The following is an 18,512-nucleotide window of genomic DNA, read 5'->3' as shown; positions in this document are numbered from 1 at the left end:
TCTGGATTGGGGCCCCTCTGGAGGCCCTGACAGGGCCTGCCCTCACCCCTGTCCTGGCTGAGTCTGACCCAGGCCCCCTCCCACTCTCCTCCCCTGCAGCTGTTCTCAGATGCCCAGCCGCTGCAGCCGCTGCAGGTGTACCAGGCGCCCCTCAGCCTGGCCACTGTGCCCCACCAGGCCCTGGGCCGCACCCAGTCCTCCCCTGCTGCCCCTGGGGGCATGAAGAGCCCCCCAGACCAGCCCGTCAAGCACCTCTTCACCACAGGTGAGCCCCCACCACTTGTTATGTCCTTCTACCAGGCACCAGAGGGCCTGTGCGTGGTGTCTGCCCCATGGGCAGGGGGAAGAGGCTGCTGGGGCCCCTTAGGCACCCTGAAAGGAGGGGACACAGGCTTTTGTTCTCTCCCAGTTCCCCAGAGCTGTTCGTGGTAGTGGCAGGGCCTTCTGCCTCAGCTGGGAGAGTGGGTAGCATCTTTCTCACCCCGCTGAGGGAAGGACTGCCCCACAGCCTGAAGTGCTGGGTAGAGAGAGCCTGCTGTTTCTATTGGGCCCTGACCTTCCACCTTCCCTTCCTTCTCCCTGTGAGGTCTGGGATGAGACCAGAGTCCTCTTCCCCATGAAGCTGCCACAGGCTGGGCTCTGCGGGGACACAGATGTGCCTGAGGGTGGGCCTGTATAACCAGTGGGGAGTAAGACATAGGGGTTTGGCAGGAGGGGGAAAGCAGGAGGTGCTATGAGAAGGGTGCAGCCAAGGAGGCACAGCTGGCAGAGATCAGACCCATGCGGGTGTCCAGGGCAGCCTTACTGGGGCTTGTGTAGCAGGGAAGCTTCTGACAGGCAGTAATGGAGCAAAGGAATTTCAGGAGGAGTCGAGAGGGGGCAAAGGCTGGAGAGGAAAAGCCAGGTGCAGTGACTCACACCTGTAATCCCAGCATTTTGGGAAGCCAAAGTGGGAGGATCACTTGAGCCCAGGAGTTTGAGACCAACGTGAGCAACATAGTGAGACCCCGTCTATTTAAAAAAAAAAAAAATAGGCTGGACGCGGTGGCTCACGCCTGTAATCCCAGCACTTTGGGAGGCTGAGGCGGGCAGATTACCTGAGGTCAGGAGTTCAAGACCAGCCTGGCCAACATGGTGAAACCCCATCTCTACTGAAAATACAAAAGTTAGCCGGGCGTGGTGGCACATGTCTGTAATCCTAGCTACTTGGGAGGCTGAGGCAGGAGAATTGCTTGAGCCCAGGAGGCAGAGGTTGCAGTGAGCCAAGATCGTGCCATTGTACCCTAGCCTGGGCGACAGAGCAAGACTTTGTCTCAAAAAAAAAAAAACAAAAACCAAAAAAACGCTAGATGTGGTAGCGCCTATAGTCCCAGCTACTCAGAACGCTGAGGTGGAAGGATCGCTTGAGCCCAGGGTGGTGGGGGCAGTGGTTGAGGCTGCAGTGAGCCATGATAGCGCCACTGCACACTCCACTCCAGCCTGGGTGACAGAATGAGACCCTGTTTCAAAGAAAAAAAAAAAGCTGGAGAGGAGAGGGTGCAGGTGTGTGGGAGGGTGGCTGCAGTGGCCACGGGGAGGTGTTTGGACCTGGGGGTTGGAGAGAGCTCCATGAGCTCTGCTGAGGATCATGGTAGCCACACTGGGACCCGGGGCCCAGAGCAGTGCTGGCTGACACATAGGTCTGTGGCGCAGGTGTGGTCTACGACACGTTCATGCTGAAGCACCAGTGCATGTGCGGGAACACACACGTGCACCCTGAGCATGCTGGCCGGATCCAGAGCATCTGGTCCCGGCTGCAGGAGACAGGCCTGCTTAGCAAGTGCGAGGTAAGGGAGCCCCTCCTTCCTCTGGCCCTCAACTTAAATTCAGCCTTTGTTTCCCCATTAGAGAAGCCTCTCTTCATGCTTCTTCCTCATCCTCTCTTCAGCCCCAGACTTCGGGGCCAGTTCTCCCACCACCCCGTGTTCCATCCTTTGCAGCCTGTTTTCCCCCATGGTCCCCAGCTGAGTCAGGGAGGATCTGGGAGTAAGGTCATGACGGAGCCAGGATCTACTTTCTGAAAAATATTTGGATCTCCTGAGGCCAGGAAATGACTCTGTGTACCCCTGGCTATGGGGCAGAAAGGGTCTGAGAGCCAGGCGCGGTGGCTCACGCCTGTAATCCCAGCACTTTGGGAGGCCAAGGCGGGCATATCACGAGGTCAGGGGTTCGAGATCAGCCTGACCAACATGATGAAACCCCGTCTCTACTAAAAATACAAAACTTAGCCGGGCGTGGTGACATGCGCCTGTAGTCCTAGCTACTCAGTAGGCTGAGACAGGAGAATCGCTTAAACCAAGGAGGTGGAAGTTGCAGTGAGCCGAGATCGTGCCACTGCACTCCAGCCTGGGCGACAGAGTGAGACTCCGTCTCAAAAAAAAAAAAAAAAAAAAAAAAAAAGGGTCTGAGAGAGCTGCGCCTTTGTGTGACCCCTCTTACTGATCCTCCTGGCAGCGAATCCGGGGTCGCAAAGCCACGCTAGATGAGATCCAGACAGTGCACTCTGAATACCACACCCTGCTGTATGGGACCAGCCCCCTCAACCGGCAGAAGCTGGACAACAAGAAGTTGCTTGGTGAGCTGGCACATGGGCGGGCATGTCCAATGTCAGGGTGGGATGGGGGCTCTCAGGAGGACCGCCTGGCCAGGTTAGGAGGGTTGTCCCCATGGGCACAGGCAGGGCATTAGTGCTGCAGAGGTGGCACAATTACCACGTCACACACCTCCAGAGGGCGCCACTAACTTAGAGCATGCTGTGGGGCACGGTGCAGGAGGATGAAAGTGCTCGGTTGGGGGGACTGCTTTGCTCCTCCCCATCCCCCGGCCTATCATGCTCCTCTCTCCCTGCCATCTGCCCCCAGAAGTAGGGTGTTCTCAAGGACAGGGGATTGACAGCTCCCAACTGGTGTGGGCTGCAGAGGCCTGTCTTGTACTCGGGTCTGAGCCCTCATTTTTGGTGGCTAAGCCTGTAGCCGGGGTAGTTGAGGCCACTTCGTTTTTTATTTTTATTTTTATTTTTTTTGAGACAGTCTTGCTGTGTTGGCCAGGCTGGAGTGCAGTGGTGCGATCTCGGCTCACTGTGACCTCCGTCTCCCAGGCTCAAGCGACTCTCTTACCTCAGCCTCCCGAGTAGCTGGGTTTACAGGTGTGTGCCACCACGCCCAGCTAAGTTTTGTATTTTTAGTAGAGATGGGGTTTCACCATGTTGTCCAGGCTGGTCTCGAACTCCTGACCTCAGGTGATCTGCCCAAGGCCACTTCTAGAGTAGCTCTATCCCTCTTCCCTGCAGGCCCCATCAGCCAGAAGATGTATGCTGTGCTGCCTTGTGGGGGAATCGGGGTGAGTAGGGCTTGCAGCAGTGGGGGTGGGTGGGTGGCTCTCATAGCTCTGTCTCTTCCCTGACTGCCACAGTCACTGGCCCACTGTCCAGGTGCCCTCCCTGTTCTTGCCCTCCCCCTACAGGGGGCACGCTGAAACCTGCTCTCCTGCCCTGCAGGTGGACAGTGACACCGTCTGGAATGAGATGCATTCCTCCAGTGCTGTGCGCATGGCGGTGGGCTGCCTGCTGGAGCTGGCCTTCAAGGTGGCTGCAGGAGAGCTCAAGGTGAGCGTGTGCTTGTGACTTCGGTGCCCCTTGGCATGGTCCTGCTCCTCAGAGGCAGAGGACAGGGGCAGCCTTGAGATCCTTTCAGTGAGGCACTGTCCTTTGCAAGCTCAACTCTCAGGCACCAGGGTAGGAAGGAGTTATCAGCTGGGGATTCAGGTTTCTGAAGGACCAACAAAAAGACACTAATGCCCAGTTGCTTTCGTGGGTGTCTCGAGGCAGAAATACTGTCTGCCTGCTCAAGCCTCATGGTTGGCATTAAGAATGGTCCATTGAGGCTGGGCACAGTGGCTCATGCCTATAATCTCAACACTTTGGGAGGCCGAGGTGGGCAGATAGCTCAAGCCCAGGAGTTCTAGACCAGCCTGGGCAACATAGTGAAATGCTGTCTCTACAAAAAATTAACCAGGAGTGGTGGCATGTGCTTGCAGTCCTAGCTACTTGGGAGACTGAGGTGGAAGGATTTTCTGAGCCTGGGAGGCCAAGGTTGTAGTGAGCCGTAATCGCACCACTGCACTCCAGCCTGGGTGACAAAGCAAGACCCTGTCTCCAAAAAAAACCATAAACAAACAAACAAACCCCAACAAAACTGTGCGTTGAACATATAGATCTGCTTTTCTGGTTTGTGTTCACTTCCTTGCCTGGCTTGTGCTTCTGTCCTGTGCCACCCCTTCCACGGCCTTCCTGCCTGGATCTTGTCCCTCACTTCTGCCTGGCCTGCACCTCTTCAGAATGGATTTGCCATCATCCGGCCGCCAGGACACCATGCCGAGGAATCCACAGCCATGTGAGTGCCCTAGATTCTCTGCCCTCGCCCCTTTCTGTCTCTTGCAAACGTCATGCTGAGGCTAACCTCCCGCCCTTCTCTCCCCTCCTCAGGGGATTCTGCTTCTTCAACTCTGTAGCCATCACTGCAAAACTCCTACAGCAGAAGCTGAACGTGGGCAAGGTCCTCATCGTGGACTGGGTAGGCAGTGAGCTGGTGGGGCTGGGCAGGGGCGGGTAGAGCTGGGACCAGGGTCAGCCTTCAGGAAGTCCCCTCCCCCAGCCCCACCTCCAAGCAGCCCAGTCATCCTCGTCCGGGTGCCCGGTGCGGGTGCGGAAGGAAGGGCGCTGGGGCTCCTGCTGGATGACTAATGTCACATTCCAACAGGGCGCTCTCCTCAACTATGAAAGACATTTAGCTCCTGTTCCATCTTGGCCCTCACGTTGCAGCTTCAAACAACGAAGGGGATTTCCTACCTTGAACAGTAGTGACGCCGCTGCCAGTGCTAGTAGCCGATATTTCCTCCCACCTCCTACAATTGGGAGCAGACTATATACCAGGAACCCAATGAGTACTTTATGGCCACCTCGAGTAGTAAGAACGAGGTTGTCCATTTCTGTGAATGAAGGTGTTGTTGCATGACTTACCCAAGGCCACTCAGCTGGGGATGTCGGCACTGGGTTTCAGACCAGGCCTCTTGTTCCCAGCACTCTGCTCTTGCTACCATGAGTGCTTCTCAAACCCTGTTCCTAATGGTGGAGGCAGAGGCACACGCCACTCTCTGTAAGCTGGGGAAGTAGCCAGGAGCAAGCCTCAGGAAGGACAAAATCTCTTGGAAGCCCAATTCTGGCTTAAAAATTCATGTAAATGTTGGATCCTCCTTCAGAATCTTCTGTGCTTGTGGTGGTGCACAGTGGCTGTAATCCCAGCACTTTGGGAGGCCAAGGTGGGTGAATCACTTGAGGTCAGCAGTTTGAGACCAACCTGGCCAACATGGTGAAACCCTATCTCCACTGAAAATACAAAAAAATTAGCCAGGTGTGGTGGCGGGAGCCTGTAATCCCAGCTACTGGGGAGGCTGAGGCAGGAGAACTGCTTGAACCTGGGAGGTGGAGGTTGGAATGAGCCAAGATCATGTCACTGCACTCCAGCCTCAATGACAGAGTGAGACTGTCTCAAAAAAAAAAAAAAGAAAGAAAGAAAAAGGCCGGATACAGTGGCTCACACCTGTAATCTCAGCATTTTGGGAGGCCATGGTGGGTGGATCATCTGAGGTCAGGAGTTTGAGACCAGCCTGGCCAACATGGTGAACCCCATCTCTACTAAAAATACAAAAAAAATTAGCCGAGCATGGTGGTGGGTGCCTGTAATCCCAGCTACTTGGGAGGCTGAGGCAGGAGAATCGCTTGAACCTGGGAGGCAGAGGTTGCAGTGAGCCAAGATCGTGCCACTGTACTCCAGCCTGGGCAACAAAAGCGAAACTCGGTCTCAAAAAAAAAAAAAGAAGAATCTTATCTGCTTGTTTTAAATTCCCTACTAGCCTTAATGTTTTCCCACAAACTGAAGTGGAATGGGTTCTGTAGGGAGATATGCCACATTTATCCCATGGCTTTGAATATCACCTACACAGTGTCACACCACAGAGGCTCAGACCTAGTTAGAGAAGTGTGGGGTGGGCAATACCATTGTGAACAGAATATGGATGCCCTGTGGCCAAGGGTGGACTCCTGGGCTCAAGCGATTCTCCCAGCCCTCAGCCTCCCAAAATGCTAGGATTACAGGCATGAGCTACAGTGCCCAGCTGACATGTGGAATTTGATCGTTGGGTCAGAGCGTGGGCCATTTTCCTGATGCTTCTACCTCCCCTCATAGGACATTCACCATGGCAATGGCACCCAGCAGGCGTTCTACAATGACCCCTCTGTGCTCTACATCTCACTGCATCGCTATGACAATGGGAACTTCTTTCCAGGCTCTGGGGCTCCTGAAGAGGTACAGCTCCTGGGCGTAAATGCAGACCCTCCTGGCCCCTCTGGGAGGTGGCACAATGGGACCTGGCGGGGAGCCACGGAGGCCCATGGTGGTGTTGGTACCTGGGGAGTCTGGGCTCCTAGTGGGAGGACCACACTGATCTGACTGCCCCTCCAGGCAGAACAGAGGTCAGTGGAGTGAGACCTGGAGGCAGGGGTGAGGGCAGGGGCAATGTTTGTTATCCCCAGGCAGTGAGAATAGCCGTCTCCCCGACTCTGGTTCCAGGTTGGTGGAGGGCCAGGTGTGGGGTACAATGTGAACGTGGCATGGACAGGAGGCGTGGACCCCCCCATTGGAGACGTGGAGTACCTTACAGCCTTCAGGTAGGGACTGAAAAGGGCCATAGGAGTCAAGGGGAGCCCCTCTGGGCCCTGCAGTGAGAGGGGCAGAAGGCACTCAGTTTAGTGTGGGTGGAGGGGGTTGTCTCTGGGAGGAAAACAGTGGGGCGAGGCCTGGCCTGGCCATCTGCTGGGCTCAGCTTGGGCCATCCCTTTGCAGGACAGTGGTGATGCCCATTGCCCACGAGTTCTCACCTGACGTGGTCCTAGTCTCTGCTGGGTTTGATGCTGTTGAAGGACATCTGTCTCCTCTGGGTGGCTACTCTGTCACCGCCAGATGTAAGCCTGCTGGGGGATTGAGGGAGGAAGTGAAACAGTGAGGATATGGAGTCCAGTGGGGCATGGGGCAGGAAACAGACTGATATTGCAGGGGACGGGGAAAGCAGGGGGCAGAGCCTAGACTTGGAATCATCTTGGTAACTCCCCCAACTTGTCTTCTGCCAACCCTGGCCTTAAGGGGACAGGAGGTGGAGGTGGGGTAGCAGAGGATAGAGGATGTATCCTGCTGGAGCTGTAGAGATGGGCTTGTTGGTCCCTGGTGTTTCAGTGATGCTCCTTGTCATTGGAGTCTTCAGCCAATCTGTTAATGTTTTGACTGTGATAGGGCATTTAGTCCATTGATGCTGTATTTTATTATAGATATATTTGAGTTTATATCTCCCATCATATTTTGTGTTATTTGTCCCACCTCTTGTGTTTCTTTTTCTCTCTCTCTCTTTTTTTTTTTTTTTTTTTGAGGCGGAGTCTCACTCTGTCGCCCAGGCTGGAGTGCAATGGCATAATCTCAGCTCACTGCAACCTTTGCCTCCCGGGTTCACAGCCTCAGCCTCTTGAGTAGCTGGGATTACAGGCACGTGCCACCATGCCTGGCTAATTATTGTATTTTTAGTAGAGAACGGGGTTTCACCATGTTGGTCAGGCTGGTCTCGAACTCCTGACCTTGTGATCTGCCCGCCTTGGCCTCCCAAAGTGCTAGGATTACAGGCGTGAGCCACCGCGCCTGGCCTTTTTTGTCTCCTTCTCTTACTGGCTCTTGAATTGATTACCTTTCGCCATTTCTTCTTCCTCCCTTCACCCATCCCCAAAGGTTTTGGCCACTTGACCAGGCAGCTGATGACCCTGGCAGGGGGCCGGGTGGTGCTGGCCCTGGAGGGAGGCCATGACTTGACCGCCATCTGTGATGCCTCTGAGGCTTGTGTTTCGGCTCTGCTCAGTGTAGAGGTAAGGGGTGGGAAGGAGCTGGGAGGTGGCAGGCCAGAGGGCTGAGGGGCCAGCAAGGGGTCAGCCAGCACTGGTAGCCCCTTAGGAAGCTTTTCCTTGGTCCTAAGGAATAGCTAATGGCCAGGGAAGGCTTTCTGAGTATGGGTTGGTCCAAAAAGGCCATGTTTGCCCCTGTCGTGAGGGATATCTGGGGCTAAGTGGGGCAGTTAGAGGGGTATGCATGGCAACCCTACTCCCCACCCTAAACCTTCTCTTCTTTCACCTGCCAGCTGCAGCCCTTGGACGAGGCAGTCTTGCAGCAAAAGCCCAACATCAACGCAGTGGCCACGCTAGAGAAAGTCATCGAGATCCAGAGTGCGTGGGGACACGTAGAGGGGCTCAGGCTGCCAAGGGGGCACGGAGCTTGTGGGAGCACCAGGACTGGGGCTGTTCATGTGGGTGTCCTCTGCCCTCCCTGACCCCTTGCCTGTCTCTCGTCCACAGGCAAACACTGGAGCTGTGTGCAGAAGTTTGCCGCTGGTCTGGACCGTTCCCTGCGGGAGGCCCAGGCAGGTGAGACCGAGGAGGCCGAGACTGTGAGCGCCATGGCCTTGCTGTCGGTGGGGGCTGAGCAGGCCCAGGCTGCAGCAGCCCGGGAACACAGCCCCAGGTAAGCAGCAACCCCTACCACCTCTCTGCCCTTGCCCCTGCTGGTGCGCCCCACTCAATATCCTCCCCTGTGCTTGCCCCACAGGCCGGCAGAGGAGCCCATGGAGCAGGAGCCTGCCCTGTGACACCCCGGCCCCCATCCCTCTGGGCTTCACCATTGTGATTTTGTTTATTTTTTCTATTAAAAACAAAAAGTCACACATTCAACAAGGTGTGCCGTGTGGGTCTCTCAGCCTTGCCCCTCCTGCTCCTCTACGCTGCCTCAGGCCCCCAGCCCTGTGGCCTCCACCTCAGCTCTAGAAGCCTGCGCCCTCTGCAGGGGGTGGGGGTGTCCTCCCAGCCCTGTCTCACGTGTCCCTCCACCCATTTTCCTGCATTCTGTCCTTTTCCCCCTTGGAGCCTCGGTCAGCTCAAGCTGGGCACGGGGGCCCAGACAGTACTCTCCAGTTCTGGGCCCCCCCTGAGTGAGGAGGGAATAGGAAGTCGGTGCCTTGGTTTCATCTGACTTGGGGGGAAATGCCTTAATTTCACCCTCCTCCCTTCTCCAGCCTCAGGGGAGGATCTGGAGGATCCACTGCTGTCTAAGATGCAGAGTGGAGGGGAGGTGGGCACCCACCCTGTGATTCTCCACCCTTTCCCCTTTCGTCCTCACCATCTCTGCACAGACCCCTCTCTCCCTCCTTCCTCTTGGTCTCAGCACTGATGGGAGGCTGGTGCCCAAGCCGTGGCCTGCGGTCTGTGAGGAGGGCTGTCTTGCCTCACACTCCTCACAGCCTGCTTCCCCCTCCCCGGGCCTGAGAGGGTGAAAGTGTGTGGGGAAGGAGAGGACTGGTTTCCTGGGTTCTCAGGGGCCAGGAGGAGCCTCAGAACCAGGTCTGCTCTCCACCTTACTCGGACGGCCTCCCTGCCCCTCTGCTGGCACAGCCTGGGCAGGGGGAGAAGGTGGTCCCTGCAGGGGGGCTCCAGGCTGGTGAGAGCCCCTCTGCTGTCAGGACCAGATTTCCCCAGCCATCCAGCATGCTGCGGGGAGAAGGGGCAGGGGCTCACCTCCCTCCTGGGGCCTTTTTGCTTTGGAGCCTGGGGATGGTGAGAATGGAGGTTCTAGAAGGGGTAAGGCCAGAACCCAGGGATCCAGGAGTCAGCTCTCAGCTGGAGCTTCCATACCTCCTGGGCTCCCTTTGCTGACCACCAGCCCAAGGGAGCTAAGACCAGGAGGGGGCTGGGTGCTGTCCCTTCTCTTTCCCAGGAGCCCTGCCAGCAGCTGTGGGCCTATAAGGCTTCCAGGGAATGCCATCCAGCCTGTAGGAAACCAAAGATGGGAAGTGGCTCCTAGGGGGCTGACTCTTCCTTCCTTCTTCTCCCCAGTACCACATATACTTTCTCTCCTTCTATCCCCAGGGCCCCACCAATCTGTTTACATATTTATTATCCTATTGGGGGCCTAAGCAGGATTGAGGGAGCCAGGGGAGGGGCAGGAGCCCCAGCACCATCAGTTCATTGTGTGCTTGTGTGTGTGTTTTAGATCCTCCTGGGGGATGGGGATGGGGCTAGGTCCAGTGTACTAGGCCTCTCTGTGCTGAGCCCCAGGCTCCCAGCCCCTTACACACTCTCTCCCTGTGGCTGGTCTGGTTCTCATGTAAACCCACTCCTTGCTTTGTCTCCCTGGATATGGATTTCAGTTTTTTGTAACCCGTTACACTGTGTGTCCTTGTGTAAATAAACTTGTTTCTGGCAGTGCCTTCTGGGGCCAGTGTCTCTATTCTCTGGGCTCCCAAATGGAATAGAGGTTCTCATCCTCCTTCCTAGCCAAAAACACTATTTTCTCCAGTCCCTGGACTAGAAGCCAGTTTAGGAAACTGGAGGTTGGGGCGCAAGATCTGACCTGTAGGTGAAAGACAGGGTTACACTGAATATAGTCACAGCATCTCATGGGACCTCTCATGTGGCCTAGCCAGTGATGAGGCAGGGGATGGACCTAGGGCTGAGAGGTCTCACCTGAGTTTACAGCCCTCTCCTTTCCTGCCTGTCTGCCCCTGGAAACAGGGCTGGAGGTGGCACAGAGACCACTGGAGCAGCCTGGCAAGGGTTCCGCTTGTGCACACACAGGCAAGGCCCGTGGAGATGTGCGCATAGGCAATAAAGGAATCTCAAAGTATTCAAGGGCTTTATTGGGGCCGCCCTGGCTGCCCCTCACAGTGTTGCAGGAACCCGCTGGTCTTGCTGTTGCCTTTGCTCTTTGGGGGCTTGAGAGGAAAGGCAGAGGGAGGACCAGCTTCTCTGGGAGAGAGAAGGCCCATCTTTGGGACTAAGACCAGGTGGTGGGGAAGCAGATTTAGGGAGGGGAGGGCCTACTTAGGGGCTGGAAGGTGATGGGGCTGCCTCCTGGAGTGTGGTGGTCACAGAGCATTGGCTTTGTGGGAGGGAAAGGAAAGGAGGCACACAAGAAGTCAGGAAGAGTGGATGGGCGGTGCTTCCTGGGCACTGAACATGTGCACTGCCCAGGGCACGAGGGCCAGGACTAGGCATGGCCAGAGGGTATACTTGAGGAAATTGAAGATGTAGAAGAGGCTGATCTGAGGGGGGTGGCCCAGCCAGTCAAGGGGGCCCAGCAGCCCCATGGCCAGCACAAGGCAGGCTATCTTCTGGCCATTTCCCAGCTGTGCCCGACGCACCTGGGCATAGCAGGGAGAGTGCAAGGCAATGCCCAGGCCCAGGGCAGCTCCTGAGTCACGGCTCAGGGAGGCAAAGGGCCGGCTATCCATGTGTATCCACTCAGGCCGCTCACACCACTTGAAGGCTAGGCTGATGGACCTGTGGGGAAGAAGAGTCCTTGCCAGGAGAGGCTGGAACGTAGAAGGCCACTGGCTCTTCGCCATCTGCCCTTGGGGCCCACTCCCATGTTCTGCTTTGTGCTTGTGAGGGTCTATGGGAATAGGTAATGTGTCCTTTTTTAGCTATAATGAACCAGAGACACACCAGGCTAGGTGCAGGCGAGATAGGACAGGGCCCAGCCTGCCCAGGCTTCAAAGCGAGACTTACCAAGAAAGATCCAGGCCCAGCGTAAAGAGGGTCCAATAGATGAGGCTGGTGCCTAGCATGAGGGCCAGTGCGGTCAACCCATAGAAGCTTAGCTCCCGCTCCACAGGCACCCGGGGAGTCATCAGCCAGCCCAGGACAGCGCCTAGGAGAGTGGAGTGACGGCAGCTTCAGGGAGTTTGGGGATATGACCCTCCCCACACCCACCCCCAGCTGCAGTGCAGCTTGGCAAGGGAACAAACTGAGATATAACGGGGGGCCTCTTGGCTGGGCTCTACAGAAGCTGGGAGCGATGGGAAGATCCTAGACTGAACCTCCCACTGCCAAAGGCATCCTCTCAGTCCACCCCATTGCCCCAGTTGCTCACCAGTTATTAGGCCAGCCAGCACCTGGTGAGGGAAATGTGCTAAGATGAAGATTCGCGACAAGCCAACCGCCAAAAGGAAGGTGCAATAAGCTAGGCTAGGCATTACCCTTACCCAGCGGCTAGAAAGAAGAGAGGCAAGGAGCTCAGAGCGTGTCCATACACAGCTTAGCCTGCAGCACCCAGGTACCCCATGGTTGAACCACACAACCTAGGGTCCCCAAAACTCCAGCTCCCAGACTGCATGCTGCTGGGTCTTTTAGGTACAGGGTGCCATCACCCCTGCTCCCAATGGTGGGCAATGCCAAGGGCATACCTGCGGGCCCGAGTGGCCACCTGCGAAGACAGGGCCGTCATTATGGGCCAGAGGGCTGCTCCTGTGATCATGCAGTGTCCAGAAGGGCTGCCTGCCAGTGAATCCAGAAGCTTGTGGTGAGAAGATGGAGGCAGGACCCAGGGGCCTCTGGTGATGCCTCAATAATACAGCTGTTTCTCCTGGCTGAGAAGAGAGCTTTTCCCCAGCACTGATCCATAACTGGCTCTGTTCTGAGGCCTTTTTACTGCCACCTGAGGTCACTGCACTCAGGTTTCTGTCCTGGTATGCGTCTCTTGGCTGTACTCTACACAAAGTGGGCAGCTGGTACATAGCATGGGTGCCCTCCTCCCATAACTCAGCTTGGTCTCCCTGGGGTTCCTTTGTTCTCTGGGCCAGTAATTGAGAGGCTGGACCTTTGGTTGGGCCACCCAGGCTGAAAAGTACCCTGAAATGTTCACCTGAACCCTAACCACATTGGGAAAGGGAGAATGTTTGAGGCTTCCCACCTGGACCAGTCTCACAAGAAGAGGGGAACTGGTGAACCTGGGCTGGAGCCTGGCTGTAGTACCCAGACTCATGGACCCACCAAAAGGGCCTGTCTCCAAAAAGAAACCTGGAAGAGAACAGATGCAAGATGACTTTCCACATGCACACACAGCCAGGGGGGTACAAGGTGGGCAGGACACAGAGTACTCTGGAGGGCCTGAGGGGTGAAGTCAAAAAGGGACTACGATTCTGTCCATTGCTCTTAAGGTATCCATGGATACCTTGCCGTGGTTTTCTACCTTAGAACGGGAGAAAGAAAGCACACTATTTCTTTTTTTTCCTAACCCTCAGAGCCTGTGGAAACACTATTTTTAAAAACTAGCCTGGGGTCAGGTGCAGTGGCTCATGACTGTAATCCCAGTACTTTGGGAGGCCTTAGCTGGAGGATCACTTGAAGCCAGGAGTTCATGACCAGCCTGGGCAACATAGCAAGACCCAGATTCAACAAAAACAAAAAATTAGCTGGAAGTGGTGGTGCACACCTATAGTCCCAGCTACTTGGGAGGCTGGGCGGGCAGATTGCTTGAGCCCAGGAGTTCGAGAACAGCCTGGGCAACATGACAAAACCCCATCTCTACAAAAAATACAAAAATTAGCCAGGCATCTTGGGGTACGCCTATAGCCCCTGCTACTCCAGAGGCTGAAGTGGAAAGGATCACTTGAGCTGAGGAGGTTGAGGCTGCAGTGAGCTGTGATTGTGCCATTATACTCCAGCCTGGTGATGGAGTGAGATCCTGTCTCAAAAAAAGAAAAAATAAATAAAATAAAAAATAAAACTGATACAGAGGCAAGAGATTGTGGTAAGCATGTGTGTGTGCTCTGAGATACTCAGTTGTCCCACCCCACCCCCTCTCACTGCAGGGCCAGCTCTTATCATCCACAGGGAACCCAGGACCCAGCTCTCTCCCACAGGCCCTCACTAACCCTCCTGCTACCCCTGCCTCCATGTCCCCAGTTACAGCCTGAATTATCCACACCTAAATTATTTAGGTGAGCCTCTCAGGTCTGAAAATGGGAGTGGGAAATGGACAGAGAAGGCTGAGAAAGAATAAGGAGGACAAAAATATGTCAAAATCCCCTGGTCTAGTAAGTGCTTGGCTGGGCCCTGGGAACCACACAATGAAGAGGCTGCTGTGGCCAGAAAGACAAAAGATGGGATAGCAAAAGAGATGCTGGCAGGAAACCACGTGCTGGGGAGGGAAACACAGAAGGCACTTGCCTCTCCCCTCTGAAAACTGAGCCTAGTATACATCAAGTGCTCACACAGAAAATGAATGGGGGTGCCAGGCGCGGTGGTTCATGCCTGTAATCCCAGCACTTTGGGAGGCAGAGGAGGGCAGATCACTTGAGGCCAGGAGTTCGAGACCAGCCTGGCCAACATGGCGAAACCCTTTCTCTACTAAAAATACAAATATTAGCTGGGTGTGGTGGTGGGCGCCTATAATCCCAGCTACATGGGAGACTGAGGCAGAAGAATCTCTTGAACCTGGGAGACAGAGGTTGCAGTGAGCCAAGATGGTGCCATCGCACTCCAGCCTGGGCAACAGAGCAAGCCTCCATCTCAAAAAGAAAAAAAAAAAAAAAAAAAAATGCCGGGTTGCTCACACCTATAATCTCAGCACTTTGGGAGGCTGAAGCGGGTGGATCACCAGAGGTCAGGAGTTTGAGACCAGCCTCGCCAACAAGGCGAAACCCCTTCTCTACTAAAAATACAAAAATTAGCTGAGTGTGGTGGCACACACCTGTAATCCCAGCTACTTGGGAGGCTGAGGTAGGAAAATGGCTTGAACCCAGGAGGTGGAGGTTGCAGTAAGACAAGATCACGCCATTGCACTCCAACCTGGGTGACAAGAGCGAAACTCTGTCTTGAAAAAAAGAAAAGAGGCCGGGCGCGGTGGCTCAAGCCTGTAATCCCAGCACTTTGGGAGGCCGAGACAGGCGGATCACGAGGTCAGGAGATCGAGACCATCCTGGCTAACATGGTGAAACCCCGTCCCTACTAAAAATTACAAAAAACTAGCAGGGCGAGGTGGCAGGCGCCTGTAGTCCCAGCTACTCAGGAGGCTGAGGCAGGAGAATGGCGTAAACCCGGGAGGCGGAGCTTGCAGTGAGCTGAGATCCGGCCACTGCACTCTAGCCTGGGCAACAGAGCGAGACTCCGTCTCAAAAAAAAAAAAGAAAAAGAAAATGAATAGGGACTTTGCCACTTGGGGGACATTAATAGTGTCTGAGGGAGATTGTGATCTTTGGGGGACAAGAACTAGAGGGGGAGGCTTATACAGACTTTGAGGGAGGAGAGAGCACAAAGCAAAGGGCAATTAGGCAAGAAAGAAGTGAACAGACCACTGTGGTTCCCTTTACATAAGGATGAGGCCCTTGTGGAAAAGAGTGGAAGGGAGGGGAACTCTATGTTGTTTTTCAGCAAGTCATTCGAGCCCATTGAAATACCTCCTATGAGCCTCCCTTTCTTCCCCCAGGCTGAGGATCTGGCAACAGAGGCTGAGGTGAAGGGAGGTGTGGCTGCATGCCCAGCCCCAAGGGTCACAGGGCCTCCACCCACGTTCCTGGGATCCCTGGCTTCTAAGTCTCAGTGTGAAGAGTCTACTAGTGAATGAAAGAGAAGGAAGGGAAAGTGTTCCCTGGAAAGCAGTGCTTTAGCCCAGACTTTACTGCACACGCACAGGGAATCACCTGGGAACCTTGTTAAAATGCAGATTTTGATTCTGTCATTCTGGCCCTGGGACTGAGAGTCTGCATTTCTAGTCAGTTTTCAGGTGCTGCCTGTGCCGTTGGGCATGGTCCAGGGACACCTGCAAGCTGTCTGTCCGTAGCAGCTACTGTGATGCCCAGCACAAAGCATGCTTCTTAAAAATTATAGCAAATGAGTGAATAGATGAATGAAAAAGTGAGTTGAGAGGTAGGGCTCTCCACTACTTAAATCACCATAGATATCTGTTAAAATATGAATTCCCAAAAAACAAACAAAAAAAATAAATTCCCAACCCTTTGGAGTTTCTAAATCAGAAAGTGTGAGATGAGGACGGGATATTTACATTTTAGGCACGCCTCTTAGGTGATTTTTTGATCAGACCAGTTTGAAGAACACTGGTCTAATGAGAAGGATGGGTAGACTCTGAGGTTTGAGTCCAAGCGGCACAAAGATGCTCAAAGGGAAAAAAAATCAGAGACTACAGAGTAGGGGGTGGGAAGGCCCTTGAGACAGTTGCTGAGAGAGACCAGGGCTTACACATGACTCAGGGCCCTCAGGGGTGGGGACCAGGATGCCGGAGGGCTTCTCTGTCTCACCACTTGAAGATGAGGTTGAGCCACTCGGTGATGAGGCTGATCCAGAGCACCGCGATGCCCACACGGCGGGACGCGTAGTAGGCCGCGGGGAAGTAGAACAGAAAGAGGATCTTGGGATCGCCCAGAAAGGTGACCCAGAGCCACACGTTCTCCAGCCAGGCTAGCTGGTTCTGTAGCGCCTCGGCTATCACGATGCCCGCGCCCAGCGTGGACTCCATGGCGGCCCAGCTACCGACGAGGCCAGGGCTTGCTCCAGGACGGAAGCCAAAACGTCCAGACACCGAAGCAGCGTCGGCCCGCGGCTCTCTAAAGCCCACCCCTCTGAGTCCGAGGCCCCGCCCCGCCAGCGGTCATCACCAAGCCCCGCCCCCGGACCCGCCCCCGGCAGTCCCCGGCTCCTGCAAGACCGGCCTCCAGCCGTACTGTTTCCTCCTGCGCTCTCCTCCGGTTTTCCTTCCTACTGGGCAGCGTAGGGGACAAACCTTTATAAAGGCGTTTCCTCAGGGCCCCACGTGGCCGCTGTTGCCGGCACGTGGGCAGCCGGCTAGCGGCGGCACCGGTGCGGTTCCGGGTCAGGGGACGGACTAGCCGGCGGGCTGCCCGCGCTCCCAGCGTCCCTGCTCTGCTGATGCGAAGGCAGATATGTAATCTCCAGGGCCAGGATTCTTTCCCGACCGGACCCCTCTTCTCCAGTACCAATACCCACCAAAAAAAAAAAAAAAGCAAAAAAAAAAAAAAAAAAAAAAAAATCTGAGATCCTCTGGAGAAAAGGCTGCACACAGCCCCTCCTCCTGGGAGCTGAAGCGGGATCCTAAATTTGGATACACACCTAATCAGTTCACCCCATACTCGCCTACCTCAAGACTCTTCCTTTCTAAATCGCCCGCTATTAATTTGGAGGCTGACAGATAAGTCTCTTGATTTTGAGGGGTCTTCCCTAAAAAGGCGAATTCTCACATATAGCGCAAAGTCACACTTCCTCCCAGTTCTTCCCTTGCTTCCCCCACCCCCATCTTCCTGCCATCCAAAACCCTGCTTAGGCAGATGAAACCAAGAGATAGTAACAGTGTTGGTATGGGAAGAGGATTGGCACACACCCGCGACAGAGTTTGAAACAGTCATCTGGAAGAACACACATAGAAAATAGAAATCTCAGCTATTCTAGGCGAGGTCCTGCCTAGAAGACTGTTGAACAGTGTCTCCTTAGTTTCTTCCTACCTCGATCAACTTTGTTCTTGAAAAGTTTTTTTTTTTGGTTTTGTTTTTTGTTTTTTGCCAGGCGCGGTGGCTCACAACTGTAATCCCAGCACTTTGGGAAGCCGAGGCGGTCAGATCACGAGGTCAGGAGTTCCAGACCAGCCTGGCCAACATAGTGAAACCCCATCTCTACTAAAAATACAAAAATTATCTGGGCGTGGTGGCATGCACCTGTAGTCCTAGCTACTAGGGAGGCTGAAGCAGGAGAATCGCTTGAACCCGGGAGGCGGCGGTTTCGGTGAGCCAAGATGGCACCACTGCACTCTAGCCTGGGCGACAGGGACAGGGCGAGACTCCATCTCAAAAAAAAAAAAAAACAAAAAAAAGGAAAGTTTTTTTTTTCTTTTTGAGAGGGATCTTCGTTCTTGTCTTCTATGCTGGATTACAGGCCCGCGCTACCACGCCCGGCTAATTTTTTTTTTTTTTTTTTTGAGACGGAGTCTCACTTTGTTGTCCAGGCTGCAGTGCATTGGTAAAATCTCGGCTCACTGCAACCTCCGCCTCCCAAATTCAAGCAATTCTCCTGCCTCTGCCCTACAGTAGCTGGGATTACAGGCATGCGCCACCACGTCTGGCTAATTTTTGTATTTTTAGTAAAGATGGGGTTTCACCATGTTGGCCAGGCTGGCCTCAAACTCCTAACCTTACGTGATCCAACCACCTCAGCCTCCCAAAGTGTTGGGATTACAGACGTGAGCCACAGCGCCCAGTTCTTTAAAAGTTTTCTAATAGGTAGATTAAAATGATAATGTAAATCTGTGTTCTCCGAAAGAGATTAATTTCACTAATTAGAAAAGTGTAGGGGGCCAGGTGCAGTGGCTCGCACCTGTAATCCCAACACTTTGGGAGGCGGAGGCAGGCAGATCACTTGAGGTCAGGCGTTCCAGACCAGGTGGGTCAACATGGTGAAACCCCGCCTCTACTAAAAATACAAAAATTAAGCCGGGCACAGTGGCTCACGCCTATAATCCCACCACTTTGGGAGGCCAAGGCAGGCGGATTACAGGTTCAGGAGTTCCAGACCAGCCTGGTCAACATGG

General features: G+C 54.6%; 3 protein-coding genes across 9 annotated transcripts in view; 2 read left to right on the top strand and 1 right to left on the bottom strand.

The window, feature by feature from the left end:
* HDAC5 (histone deacetylase 5) overlaps window positions 1-8,854 on the top strand; it is a 47,056-nt gene extending 38,202 nt beyond the window's left edge. For all 6 annotated transcript variants that reach the window (XM_050763060.1, XM_050763059.1, XM_050763063.1 and 3 more), the window contains exons 14-27: window positions 100-265; window positions 1,693-1,826; window positions 2,494-2,614; window positions 3,329-3,378; window positions 3,536-3,643; window positions 4,375-4,430; window positions 4,523-4,610; window positions 6,282-6,401; window positions 6,666-6,763; window positions 6,939-7,057; window positions 7,866-7,999; window positions 8,269-8,353; window positions 8,483-8,648; window positions 8,733-8,854. In XM_050763060.1, the coding sequence (XP_050619017.1) occupies window positions 100-265; window positions 1,693-1,826; window positions 2,494-2,614; window positions 3,329-3,378; window positions 3,536-3,643; window positions 4,375-4,430; window positions 4,523-4,610; window positions 6,282-6,401; window positions 6,666-6,763; window positions 6,939-7,057; window positions 7,866-7,999; window positions 8,269-8,353; window positions 8,483-8,648; window positions 8,733-8,772 (1,485 nt within the window). In that variant the 3' untranslated portion in view covers window positions 8,773-8,854. The remainder of the gene's footprint in view (window positions 1-99; window positions 266-1,692; window positions 1,827-2,493; window positions 2,615-3,328; window positions 3,379-3,535; window positions 3,644-4,374; window positions 4,431-4,522; window positions 4,611-6,281; window positions 6,402-6,665; window positions 6,764-6,938; window positions 7,058-7,865; window positions 8,000-8,268; window positions 8,354-8,482; window positions 8,649-8,732) is intronic.
* The window catches only part of TMEM101 (transmembrane protein 101), a 121,720-nt gene that overhangs the window by 35,981 nt on the left and 67,227 nt on the right, over window positions 1-18,512 (top strand). The gene's annotated exons all lie outside the window — the stretch shown is intronic.
* G6PC3 (glucose-6-phosphatase catalytic subunit 3) lies at window positions 10,795-16,677 on the bottom strand. 2 transcript variants are annotated; one of them, XM_050763131.1, is made up of 6 exons: window positions 16,216-16,677; window positions 12,870-12,976; window positions 12,364-12,454; window positions 12,051-12,169; window positions 11,687-11,828; window positions 10,795-11,458 (listed from the first exon to the last, which is right to left on the bottom strand). In XM_050763131.1, the coding sequence occupies exons 1-6, from the start codon at window positions 16,431-16,433 to the stop codon at window positions 11,095-11,097; spliced, it is 1,041 nt and encodes a 346-aa protein (XP_050619088.1). In that variant the 5' UTR covers window positions 16,434-16,677; the 3' UTR covers window positions 10,795-11,094. The 2 variants fall into 2 exon arrangements, with proteins under 2 accessions (XP_050619088.1, XP_050619089.1); XM_050763132.1 differs by lacking the exon at window positions 12,051-12,169 and having other exon boundaries at window positions 11,429-11,458; window positions 16,216-16,676.

This window comes from Macaca thibetana, chromosome 16 (assembly GCF_024542745.1).
Source record: "Macaca thibetana thibetana isolate TM-01 chromosome 16, ASM2454274v1, whole genome shotgun sequence".
Classification (NCBI taxonomy): domain Eukaryota; kingdom Metazoa; phylum Chordata; class Mammalia; order Primates; family Cercopithecidae; genus Macaca; species Macaca thibetana.
This window is presented reverse-complemented; position numbering and strand designations above follow the sequence as displayed.